The sequence below is a fragment of the Manis javanica genome, chromosome 15 (genome assembly GCF_040802235.1).
Source record: "Manis javanica isolate MJ-LG chromosome 15, MJ_LKY, whole genome shotgun sequence".
NCBI classification, from domain to species: Eukaryota; Metazoa; Chordata; class Mammalia; order Pholidota; family Manidae; genus Manis; species Manis javanica.
Window position 1 is genome coordinate 55,988,866 of NC_133170.1, and position 13,110 is coordinate 56,001,975.

General features: G+C 35.9%; 1 protein-coding gene across 44 annotated transcripts in view; it reads right to left on the reverse strand.

Moving 5' to 3' along the window:
- Positions 1 to 13,110, reverse strand: part of CLASP2 (cytoplasmic linker associated protein 2) — a 205,343-nt gene that overhangs the window by 72,141 nt on the left and 120,092 nt on the right. For 23 of the 44 annotated variants that reach the window (XR_012125822.1, XM_073223506.1, XM_073223522.1 and 20 more), the window contains 5 exons: positions 12,657 to 12,833; positions 6,236 to 6,259; positions 4,137 to 4,154; positions 1,915 to 2,016; positions 1,735 to 1,761 (listed from right to left, as the gene is read on the reverse strand). Coding sequence is in view for 43 of the 44 variants with exons in the window: in XM_073223506.1 (XP_073079607.1) it covers positions 1,735 to 1,761; positions 1,915 to 2,016; positions 4,137 to 4,154; positions 6,236 to 6,259; positions 12,657 to 12,833 (348 nt within the window). In the remaining variant the exon portion in view is untranslated. The remainder of the gene's footprint in view (positions 1 to 1,734; positions 1,762 to 1,914; positions 2,017 to 4,136; positions 4,155 to 6,235; positions 6,260 to 12,656; positions 12,834 to 13,110) is intronic. The other 21 variants (XM_073223525.1, XM_073223519.1, XM_073223514.1 and 18 more) reach the window with 3 other exon arrangements.

A 13,110-nucleotide genomic window follows, 5' to 3' on the forward strand; every position in this document is an offset into this window, starting at 1 on the left:
AAGTAAAACATCTCACATAAAACTGAGTTTTATCCTTGAGATACTGGATATGGACAGTATCTGGTCACTACCTTTTCTTTATGCTTCAAATTTCCTCGCTGCCCCATTATTTATTTCTTTTCTTCCTGAAGGCCACAAGAATAACAAGGCACAGAAGTATACAACAGGAGTATGAAATTCAGTTGACATCAGGGTAAGAATAATAATGAGGATCATGTCATCAGCTAGTACTCTGGGCCCAGGCACTGCCTTAGTGTATTAAATATACCACATCACTGAATTCTCACAACAACCCTATGAGATTATCCCCTTCATTTTACAGATGAGCATTCAGAAATACAGCACAGCACCTTTACATAACCTGGAAGAGCCCTGATGAAAATCTGGGCAATATGGCTCCAGAGTCCATGGTCTAAATCACTGCTTCTCAGACTTTACTGTACAGCAGATCACTTGGTGACCTCGTAAAGACTGAATTCAGAAGAGATGTGGTGGCATGAGACTGTGTACTTTTAACTAGCTCCCAGGTGATGTGATGCTGGTCTGGGCACGACACTTGGAGTGGAAAAGCTCTAAACTACGATGCTACCCTGCTAAAGATTAAGTTACTTTGAAAAATTACTCTGAAAATACGTAAGATTAGGGAAGAATGTGGTATAATTTATTCCTCATTTGGTTGGGAGAAGAGCCCTTACTCACAGGTACCTATCATTTTTCTTTTATGTAAATAATCTTCAGTTTGCAAACCAATTTTACTGTGTGGTTTCTGCTTAGTTTCAAGACTCTTGCTGAGTGCCCCATTATTACTTTGCCTGGACATTTTTTTTACTTTGGGAAGAGGAGAAGAGGAGAAGAGGAGAATCTGGTAGGCAGTACTTGTGTAATCACCACTCTGGTCTCCTCTAAGCCCAGCTCTTTTCTCTGATTGCAAGATTCAAGAATTTAAGATTCAAGTTAAAAAAAAAGACATACAGGGCATCTTGATAAATTCACCTAAACAACAGTGGAAGATAATTAAATCTATTTCTTTTCAAAATAGCTAAAATATAGAATAACCTCAGAATTAGTTTTCTAGGCAAAACTCCTGTTTTTAGAGATAAGTGCTAACAAAAACCTTTTGATAAAGAAGGAATGGGAATAAACTCTTTTAAATTAATAATACCACTAATGTATGCATTACTATTCTGGAACACGTCAAAATGGATCATTCATTTTACCTAGACCTCAGAACCGTGCTTTTTAATGACTGTGCTTAGGAATAACTCAGTTCCCAAAGAAACAGCAAAAATATAACCTAAAATGTAACAAGGAACACAAAAGAACTGGCCATTTCAGTTTGTTTCCTCACTATGTATGAGTACATACCTGCCCATATGCTAATCACATTCTAAGAGACTTTGGGGAGAGTACAAAGATACCACTTATCTGTTCTAGAATGGCACTAGCTAGATGCTACTGGATTTGGTGCTAACATATGATAATTATTTTGCCTCTAAAATGCATAATTTTCCATATTTGCAAGTTTCTGAGTAGACTGTGAAAACCTTAATGCTAGGAGATGTGTCCTATTTAAAATATCTCCATGCAAAAGTTTGTACAGCAGATGAAGTTTTTCTTTCTAAGTGGCAGATATCAATGATGCAGCCCTAATAACACACCAAAGACAAGACAACACCCACTCAAAAAAATTCCAAAACATGCACAACTGACCCAAAACATTGAAAAAAAAAATACCTTCATTTTTGTCAGGTGATGATGAACCTAAAGTACAGAACAAGAACTCAGTATGTGGCTTGTCTTTTTTGAAATTAGCTTTGTCTTTATCCACTGGTAATCTCCTAATACAGTAACATACAAGCAACACACTTATCCTAACATATCACAAATACAGGCAAACTGATGGGCAATACGTACGCTGTGACTGAGACACCATTTTCGTTCGGCTTCTTCCTCTAGAATCTGCCTTGGAATTTCCCATGCCAGCCAGTGGTGCAGAAAGCTTTGCTCTCACCCGGCCTAAGGAATAAAATTATTTACATAATTAAAAAAGACATTTTTCAGTAATAATACTTAGTAATGTGGGGAAAAAGCCTCACTATAATTTTCTAATTGGGTGAGCCTGTCAAGTCTGATTGAATTCTGTAACAATGTAACCACCACTTACAGTGGTATTTCTCTTAAAATAAAAACAAAACAAAACACAGTTGTTTCCATGTTGCACCATAAGCTGCGTTTCCTTCAAAGGTAAGAATAAAGTCAAACTGAAAGACTTCAATTCTTTGTTTGTCATTATTAGTCCAGTGATGCAGAGCTACGATTATCACTGTGGGCATACCACTTGTTTCTTAATTAGTAGTTCTAATTCCAAAATTCCAGTTTCCATGAAATTTAATTTACTCTCAAATCCAGCCTATGATTTTAAACGTATGCCTAATCTTAGAAACAATAGCCCAAACAATCCTTTTGACTAGAGAAAATACCAGGGAAACTGTCTCATCTTTTTGTCCTCTGTAAATATCAGATTACTACAGATGTACATGGACATGTTTACTATTCTCTTCCCTCAACCAATTTCTTTTCTAAAATGGCTTGAGGAAATACCTATCACATACAAACTGGCACTTTTCTTGACACATTTCCTTCTTCACCTCCCAGATGCACTCCCTTCTCCTCCAACACTGCCTTATCCCCTCCATGAAACCAAGTCACAAGCATAGATTTCTAAGGCTCTTGAACCAAAGGAGAAGGAGAAAGTGCATATCAAAGTGTTTAAGTAAACTGTCATTAGTAAAAACAAAAATATATTCGTAGCAGGTACTTTGATGTTCTCAAGCAACAGCCTCAACCACTATCAAATTGGAACCAATACCAAACAGAACCATAAAGAAGCATTCATAATCCCTTTTAGTTAAAAGGCACAACTTGCAGGGCAATCTTAATATACTGCCAAGCCTTTAAAAAGCCTATATATGAATTCATTAATTAAAAAATATATTGAAGTGTAAGGAGAAACTACAAAATTAAGAAATAAGGGAAGATAAAGAGAGTGATTAAGAACTAGGAATAAAACAGAAGCAAAACCAGAATTATTGTTGGTAGAGTCCAAAAGCAGTTTATCAACTTCAAGGCCCCTAGTAAGCCCATAGTTCAGGCCTTTTACTTCACCCTTTTAGAGTTTGTTTAGAGTAGGACACAATGTTCTCCTAACTAAGAAGTAAAACAGAAAGACAGAATTATTATTTTTGAAATGGAGAATTTTTCCAAAATGACAAAGAAATTAGGATAATGTAAAGATTTAGATACCACCATTCTGAATTACAATGCCATAGTATCAGAAACCATTTTATAGAGCACGCCAATAAAAGTTGAAATACAAAAATATTTCAAATGTATCAGAGTAAATATCAGACCAAAAAAATGTTAAATCTTCTTGGCTTCATATCACAAGAAAATGTCATCCATTTAAAACTTAGAAGAAAAAAAAAATGTGTTTCGAATGAGAGGTTTAGTAAGTCAGGATAAATACAAATAAGGTAATATAAACATAAAAATTGAATTTGTTTCCTTTTTACAAATTAAAAAGAAATAATTTTATTTTAACATACACTGGCTCAGCAAAAGAAAGTATTAAGTTTTTTGTAATCCCAAATTCAAATCATATATGCAATTCTCCAGTCACTGATTCAAAATCAAAGATACATTTTTTTAAAAGCTGACTAAATAAATGCATTAAAATACTGATGATATTTAAACTCCAATCATAAAGCAATGGCACATACTTCCCCCAAAGTATAAATGGATTGGCATAAATTAAAGAACAAAAGCATTAATTAAACTACTGAAAAAAAAACTATGTACTAACTTTATACTAGATTTTATTAGTGTTAAGCAATTATATTTTTCCAGAATGAGATAATCCGAGATAAAAGCAAAACTCCAGTACAAAGAATGAAAAAAAAAAAAGAAAACCTACATATATAATGCAACCAAACATAAAATATAGAGGCTACCACTACTGGCAAATTACATATATTTGCAAAGAAATTAGCCTATTTTAGTTTTAAATACTTAATACCTACTCATGAAAATATTAATGTAAAGGTATTTGTGTTACTAACAAAATGTATAATTCTTACCATCTTCAGATGCTGTTCCTAAATAAGAAAAATAAAACAATAACATTTCAACAAATTCTGCAAATGCTGATATTAAGATCTACCTCATGCCTCCCACCCAAGACTAGAATGAAAGGATGAAAACAAAAAATGTCTTCTAGACTGATAGCCTTACATTAATTTTTAAGAGGTTCATTTTGAGAAAAAACATTGAAATAACCTAATGACTCACAATGCAAAAAAGGTAAAACTAAATAACTGAAAATGGCAAAATTCTGTAATACTTTTAACTGCTCTATTTCATACTTAAAATTTGAAATGGTGAAGAAAGATGCAACTCTTCTTGCTACACTGATGGACAGTGACTGCAATGGGGTATCAGGGGGGACTCGCTAATATGGGTGAATGTACTAACCACATTGTTTTTCATGTGAAACCTCAATGATACCTTTAAAAAAAAAAAGATGCAACTCTGACATTTCTCTCTTAAAAATGAAGATTTTTATATGTCTTTCCAAAGTAGGATTTTCAAAAGGTAGTCTATGAAAGAACTAGCAAAGCTGATTACAAACACGAGAATGAAATCCATGACATAGGCCTCATGAACCCAGTACTTTCATTAAAGCATTACAAAGACTATTGACCCGTCAGTTACTTCCTCAGTGCTTACATGTGCTTCCTAAGATGTCAATGAAAACTAGCAAAAATGATCAAGTAGACATACCACAACTCACTACTACTAAAGAGCATAATGTTTCTCTGTGTGTATACATATCAGTGAGAGTAACACATGTAACAGGTGATTTCTCCAACAGGCTGATGTTTCTGACCCAAATAACAAAGTATTTTGATCTGGAAAGTGAGAATAATTTGTTTTTCAAGAATTCAGAATCTCAGGGTTAGAAGTGATTATCGAAGGGTTTAAAATATAGGAACTATCTCTAGGTGGGCTTTCCTTTCATTCAATACTTTTTAAATTTATGAAGCACATTAAACATACAGAGGAACACAGAAACTAATATAAGTATCAGTCATGTACCCAAACCAAGGTTAAATAAATCTCCCATTCTGTCAGAATGGAAGATAGACCAATTTCAGAGTTTATATAATAAATGACAGAAAAATAGTTCTCCATTTTTCCTAGCTATCATACTATGATTTACAGATTCAACATCTTCTTTCAAGTCCTTAAAAAAAGCTCAAGCTCCTATACACCATTATGGTATATGATGAAGGGAAGGGAAAATGTAGATAATAAGCTGCCTGGTATCAGACAAAAAACACCATACAGATAAAAAAAAAACCATCATTCAAAACCGAAAGTTTCTGTGATGACTGCCCTTGTACTGTTCACCATGTAAGATCTTATTCACTATGTAAGAACTTGTTCACCATGTAAGAACTTGTTCGTTATGCTTCAGAAGATTGGAGACTGACGAGAATTAGGCTTGAAATGGATTAATGATTGTGCATTGAGCATTGACTCCCCTATACAGAATTTTATTGTTGTTAACAACCATTTGATCAATAAATGAGAGATGCCCTCTCAAGAAAAAAAAAAAAAATCATCATATTGAACCAAGCAACTACAGATAAACAAGAATTTGAATTTTGTTTGAAATTTAAAAGGCAAAGCCTAAAAACTTAAGAGTTCAGTTTTGATTAGATGTTAATTTAAAACTCACTCTCAAAAAGACAGCACCTGTAACCTGAATTTTATTTTAAAAAATAACAATATGAATCTGTAAAATTTCTCTCTCTGTAGCAGAGTGAGTAAGGAGTTGAATCAAATCGGTAATAAGATTCCTTTCCATTCTTCTGAATTGAATATTTCAGAAAAAGACTTAAGAAATCAAAAATATTTCTAAGAATGCAAGTAAAAAAATTTAAGATAACCTATTTAACTTACAACTAACAGTGACGTAGTATTTGAGTAGACTGCAAAACCCAAAAGTGGATATGCCTAACCCAAAATTCAGAGAATTATGTACCCATTTTCACATTAAGATTACCGCTAAATAAGTAATCTATTTTTAGAAATTAAGAGAAGGAACAAAGATATTCTATAGAATCTAAGAGCCATAAAAATCTTCAGGAGCAGAATTAGAAAAAGTTCTTACCATCCATCTTGTCAGATGTATCCTCTTTGATGAAAGAGCAAGCAAAGAACAGAGAAAAACTTAGTATGTTAGAAAAAAATTATTTTATAATCCCTAGAAAATATTATTTTTAAGAAGGCATAATTCATAGCACAGACATATATATATATATATATATGAAGCTTGCTTTTAATTAACACATACCAGGAGATTAAACTTGAGGTTCCCATGTGAGGTAAAGAGACAAAACAAACAAAAAGCAATAATGAGTGTGATTTTCACCAGCCTAGAGAGGTTCATGAAGCCCATGTTCCAAGCCTGGACCCTCGTCATCATCAAGCAAACCCTCTGCTTTGAGCAGCTGGGATCCTCATCAGTCTTCTTGCCTGGCTTTTCCCTTACAGCCACGGTATAAACCCAAATTCTACTCTTTTGCTTTCTCATCTTTATCCTCTGTTTACTGCCTTGTTGTTTTGCTAAATTCCACCCTTTCTTAGAAGTTTCAGTCCCTATTAAACCTCAAATCTGGATATACCTAAGAATTCGATTTCTCTACTTCACCACTTGAGATGCCTCAACACAGAAAACTACAAAATCACAAAATCATGCTCACTGGTGCTACTAGAAATGGGGATAATTATCAGGTTTGGCCCTCAGGGATGTGCAGGCAAGTATTAACATACCAGGCTTGATGCTATTCTTAAGAAGGGCCTACTTCTGTGGGGTTGGCCCTTGGCTGGCCTTAGTTTTGGATGCTCCTCAATGATAACATTATTTTGTGTGCTGGGAGGGTTACTGAACTCTACTATACCAAATGAACACCTGCTTTCTTTTTGGGAATGTAGAATTCTGTAACTATGGCTGGTTGTGTGGCGGTGTCTACATAACTCCTCCTTTCCACGCTTGCTCTGGACTGAGACTTTAGGGAGCTTTCCTGGGTATACTGCACATGTTTCTGCATTTTATTGCTGGAGGAAGGAGCATGTTGTTTAGCCCCTTATCCTAGCTTCTGGGAGGGAGAACTTTGAAGGCCTGTGCCTAGACTCCTCCAGACCACCTGATGAATCCTTTTCCCTTGCTGATCCTGCTGTGGGTCCTTCTGCTATAATAAGCCTCAGTTACAAGTACAGCTGCTTCTGATTCCCGTGAGTCCTTCTAACAAGCACCCAAATGTGTGGCTAGTTGTAGGAAGCCCAGAAGAGTATCCTGCTTCCTCTCTCTCAATGGCTATTCCAGATCTCAAGGTGCCTCTCTGGTGCACGATCCTGACTCTGGCTCCTTAGGCAGGAAGTCACAACTTTCTTGATGACACTCTCTTAATTCTTTCTACTTCCAAATATATAGCTCAATCTACACCTTTCTTCATTTCCTTCCCTTCTACATCAGTGAAGTTGATGACCCTCCCACATCAAAGGCTAACTCACCAGCTATGTGCTATACATCCTATTCCTCATGCCTTTCACAGGAACTTTGGTCATGAATTATCTCCTCTCAATCTACATTTTTAAGGTTTTCCATGTCTACTGACTCTACCATCTTAGTATTTAAACATATTGAACTCTTCTAATCTTAAAAAGTAAAAAGTTCACTACCTCTTAACTAGATGATTCTTACAAATGTTCTTTTCTTGACTATCAAGCATTAAGAATAATTTATACAGATTCTCTGTCCAACTTCTCCCTCAAATGAAATCTGACTTTTGTCCACATGACACCACTGAATCCATTATTTTCTTTTCCACCTAAGCAATTCCACAAACTCAGCTGTTGAGAACAAATACTCATAAATATGCATACATATATCAAGGTTTCCTTAACACAAATTCTTATCTCCCACTATACCAAGTTTCCTCTTCAGCACAAAGTTTTAAAGGGCAAACTTTAAAACACTCATGAGATCTCTACTGCCAAATGACTCAGCACTTAAGTGGAGGAAAAACCCCGGTGGCAACCACTTTAAGGACTGTACTGAGTTTAATATTGAAAACTTATAGAAAGAGCATTCTCTAATGACTTCCGAATCTAACCTCAAGCATAGAGCTCTCTGCTGAGTTCTATACCTCTGTATCTCACAGCCACTATATGTACCTCTTTCTCTATTACTATGACTCCTGAACACCTCCAGTTTGATGTCTCACAGGAACTTCAAACTCAAAATGCATAAAATGCAACAAACCTTTAGCTGCTTGTCCATTAGCAACCTACCATTAGGCTGAGAAACTCTTTTAGTCTAGAGGCTTACATCTCTTGGGTCTCCAGCACCTAGCAGAGAGCCTTGCAAAAACTTAAGTGCTCATTAAGTATTTGCTAAAAAACAAGTGAATACTCCCTCTGATCCATAAATGTTCAGCCATGATAAGCAAGGCTCAAAGCAGAAGAAAACAGAGTTCCTCGCGTGTAAGAAAGCAGAGAGGGGGAGGGGAAAAGATAGGAGGAAGGAAGGAAGGGAGGGAGGGGGAGAGGGAGGGAAAAAGTAATTGAAATAGAGAGAATGAGAAAATCCAATGTTTAAACCCTGGAAAAAGCCATAGGCAAGTAGTTCTTTAGTGTGAACTTGGGCCAGGAAAAGAAAAGAGGATAGAGGGATACCATTCCTTGCAGATATGCAATTTAAACCAAAAGAAATTAAGCCAATCTCCTGGTGCTATTACAGGCCTTCTTATGAAAAAACAAAATGCTGCAAATTGGTTTTCTAGTTCACATTTTAAAACATTTCAAATACAATATTTTTTTCTGGTAATAAATAGATATTAAATATATTGTTTTTAAGACTCAGGATAAATCGGTTTTATTTACTTGTTTTCCTTTTTTCACCCCACTTAAAATTAAGATACAGTTCACGTGCCATAAAATTCACCTTTTTATAGTACACAATTCAGTTTTTAATATATTCACAGGTTGTACAACTCTCATCAATATCTAATTTCAGAACATTTTCATCACCCTCAGAAAAAGTCCTGTGCCCATCAGGAATCAGTCATTTCCTATTCCCAATTCCCAGCCCTTGGCAACTACTAATTTACTTTGTTTCTGTGGATTCACCTATTCTAGGCATTTCATATAAATGGAATATACAATATGTGGTTGGTTGTTTTTGACTTTGCAATGTTTCCAAGGTCCACCTACCTTGCAACATGGATGAGTACTTCATTTTTATGAAATGTGCTGCTTTTTTGGGCTGAATGATATTCCAGTCCATTGTATGGATGAACCTGTTCAACCATTCACCAGGTAATGGATATTTGGGTTGTTTCCACTTTTTGGCTATTATGAATAATGTTATTATGAGCATTCATGTATATGTTTTTATGAGAACATATGTTTCATTCGTCTTGGATATACAGCTGAGAGTGGAGCTTCTAGATCACATAAAATGTTCACATTAAGACATTTTACTCTATGTTTAATTTTTTTGAGAAACTGCCAGACTGTTCAATAGCAGCTCCACCATTTTACATTCCCACCAGCAGAGTATGAAGGTTCCAATTCCTCCACATCCTCACCAGCATTTGTTACTGTCTATATTTTTGGTAATACCCATCCTAGTGGATGTGAAGTAGAATTTCATTGTGCTTTTGATCTGCACTTCCTAACAACTAATGATGGTGAACATCTTTTCATGTGTTTATTGGTAATTTGTATACTGTCTTTAGAGAAATGTCTGTTCAAACCCTTTGTCCATTTTTAAATAGCATTATCTTTTTTTACTGAGTTGTAAGAATTCTTTATGTTTGGGGTATAAGTCCTTAATAATATATGTGATTTGTAAAAGTTTTCTCTCATTCTGTGTAATCTTTTCACTTTCTTGATGATGCCCTTTGAAGCATAAAACTAATTCTGATGAAGTCCAATATACTATCTTTTCTTTGGTTGCTTGTGTGTTTGGTGTAGTTTATCTAAGAAAACACTGCCTAACACAAGGTCACAAAGACTTACAACTATGTTTTCTTTGAAGAATTTTATATTTATAGCTCTTATATTAGAGTTTGATCCATTTTGAGTTAATTTTTTGGATATGGTATGTGGTAGAGGTCTGAATTCACTCCTTGGCATGTGGCTACTGAGTTGTTCCATACCATTTATTGAAAAGAGTTCTTTCCCCACTGAATAGTCTTGGCACGCTTGTTGAAAACCAATGGACCATAAGTATATGGGTTTGTTTCTGGTCTCTTAATTCTATTATACTGGTCTATATGTCTATCCACATGCCAATACCACACAGACTTGATTACTGGTGCTTTGAAGTAAGTTTTGAAATTGGGAAGTATAAGTCCACTAATGTTGTTCTTTTCAAGATTTTCATCCATTATGGATCCCTTGCATTTTCATATGGATTTTATGATAAGCTTGTCAATTTCTATAAATAGGTAGCTGGGTTTAGGATAGGGAGAGCATTCAATTTACAGGTCAATTTGCCACCTTAACAGTATTAAGTCTTTAAAGAACCTTGAAGTCTTCCCATTTATTTGGATCTTTAATTTCATTTAACAATGTGTTTTAGTTAATACTGTACAAGTGTGATATAAAAAAACAAAACAAAATATATATATATATATATGCACACACACACGTCTCTGCCCCTGTTTCGTGACATAGCGCTCCTAAGACTTGTAATTTACAAGAACACTACAAATTCTAATATTTGATCTTTGATCCTGTTACTGACATAGCTCCTAAATCCCTTGGAATTTTCTGGGTGATAGGATTATCTTTTGTTTCTAATGAGTTGATTCCTAGTGGGCTCCTGAACAGTTTCAGGATGGGGGCTGGTCACTAGAAAAATGAAGTCATATTTAGAAGCTTGGAATTTTCAGCCCCTGGTAAGGGCAGAGGGGCTGGAGATTACGTTAATGATCAATCATGCCTATGTGATAAAGCCTCCATACAAATCCTAAAAGTGCAAGATTCATGAGTTTCTGGGTTGGTGGACACATGCATGTGCACTTGAATTCCATGGAGTCAGAAGCTCTTATGCTCGGGACCCGTCTGGACTCAGTCCACATATCTTTTTATCTGGCTGTTCATTCATATCCCTTAACATCCTTTGTAATAACTCAGTAATCCAGTAAATAGACCATTTTCCCAGGTTCTGAGAGCTGCTCTAGCAAATTATTATTGAACCCAAGGAGGGGCTCATGAGAACCTCTGATGTGCAGCCAGTTGGTCAGAAGCATAGATGACAACCTGGACTTGAAGTAATGTCTGAAGTGGGAGGGCAGAAAGTCTTCTAGGATTGAGCCCTTAACCTGGGAGGTCTGTGCTAACTCCAGCTAGTGTCACAATTGAACTGTAGGACACCCAGCTGGTGTAGGAGAACTGCTTGGTGTAGAAAACCCACACATCTGATGTCAGCAGTGTTTCGAGTGTGAGAGTCAAGGAGAAACACAGGAGTGGTTTTTCCTACAGAAGTCTTACACTTCTTTTGTTGTATTAATTTCTAAGTGTTTTATTCTTTTTGATGCTATTGTAATTGAAATTGTTTTACTTTCACTTTTGGATTGTTCTTTGTTAGCATTTAGAAATACAACTAATTTTTATATATTGATCTTGTATTCTGCAACATTGCTGAACTCATTAATGAGCTCTGATAAGGTTTTTTTTTTGTGGATTCCTTAGGATTTTCTATATGTAAGACAAATATTTTCTGCAAATGGTGTAGTTTTAACTTCTCTTCCAATCTGGAAACCCTTTCATTTCTTTTTCTTGCCTGACCTGGCTACCACCTCCATGGCAATGCTGTTATGAAGGACAAGGGTATCTTGTTCCTGATCCTGGGGGGAAAGCATCCAGCCTTTCACCATGAAGTATGCTGGCTGTGGACTTTTCATAGGTGTGCTTTATCAGGTTCTGAAAGTTCCCTTCCATTCCTAGTACATTGAATATTTTTATCATGAAAGGGTGTTGCATTTTATCAAATGCCTTTTTCTGCATTACTGCAATAACCATATAATTTTTGTCCTTTATTCTAATATGGTATATTATATTGATTTTAATATATTGAAATAACACTGTATTCCTAGCAGGTCGTTTTGATACAGAGAAGTTTTATGAAAATTAAAATCATTTATCAACCCCCTGCTGACTTTGTTACATCTTTGTTAACACCTTTGCCTAGTCCTTCATGAAGTAGGAAGAAGAGACCAGAGAAGATGGATATAAGACCAGTGCCCTCCCCAAACTCCCTCAATAACCTGTGATTGGATGTGGTGGTAGTGCAGAACTGTTAAATCATTAAATCAAGAATTGCCCCTCTGATTAAGATAATTAGGAGGAAAACAAGACAGCTTAGGTATCTCAGAACCTATGTCTTAAGAATGGGATCATTTTAAAACATATGGAGTATCCTTAACCAGTAAAAATGAAATAGAAATGATTAAGATGTCACTATCATCCTGACTTCACTGAGAAAACATTGTACAACTTCCCATTATCAGCTGCCTTACCCAGTGATGCATAGGAACCTGGATTCAGGGCACCCGTCCCGAGTCGCCCACTCCGTGCGGCCTGTCCAGCGGCGTGATGTGCCTTCGCACCAGCGGCAGCATTCACATCAATATCACTGCGTGAGCGCTGCAGGCTTCCTGGAAGGGAGCTGGCTTTGCTGCTGCTCCCTGCCGACACTACGGGAAATAGAGCAAAGGGAACCTGTAGCATTTACACCACCACAAAGAGCATAAAAATTATACACATGTGAAACCATCACAAACCAATCTATGATGACAAAGGGTCAAAGAGGAAGCAGTGGCCAAATGGACACTAGTATGTACTGCATAGTATCTTAAAGTCAGAACACCTCAGTTTCAATCCTGTCACAACTAATCTTCTTGGCCAATCTTCTCAGTATTTCTCTGCCTATTTCACTCTTTCTTAAAGTGGGAAAAATCAATGTATTTTGCA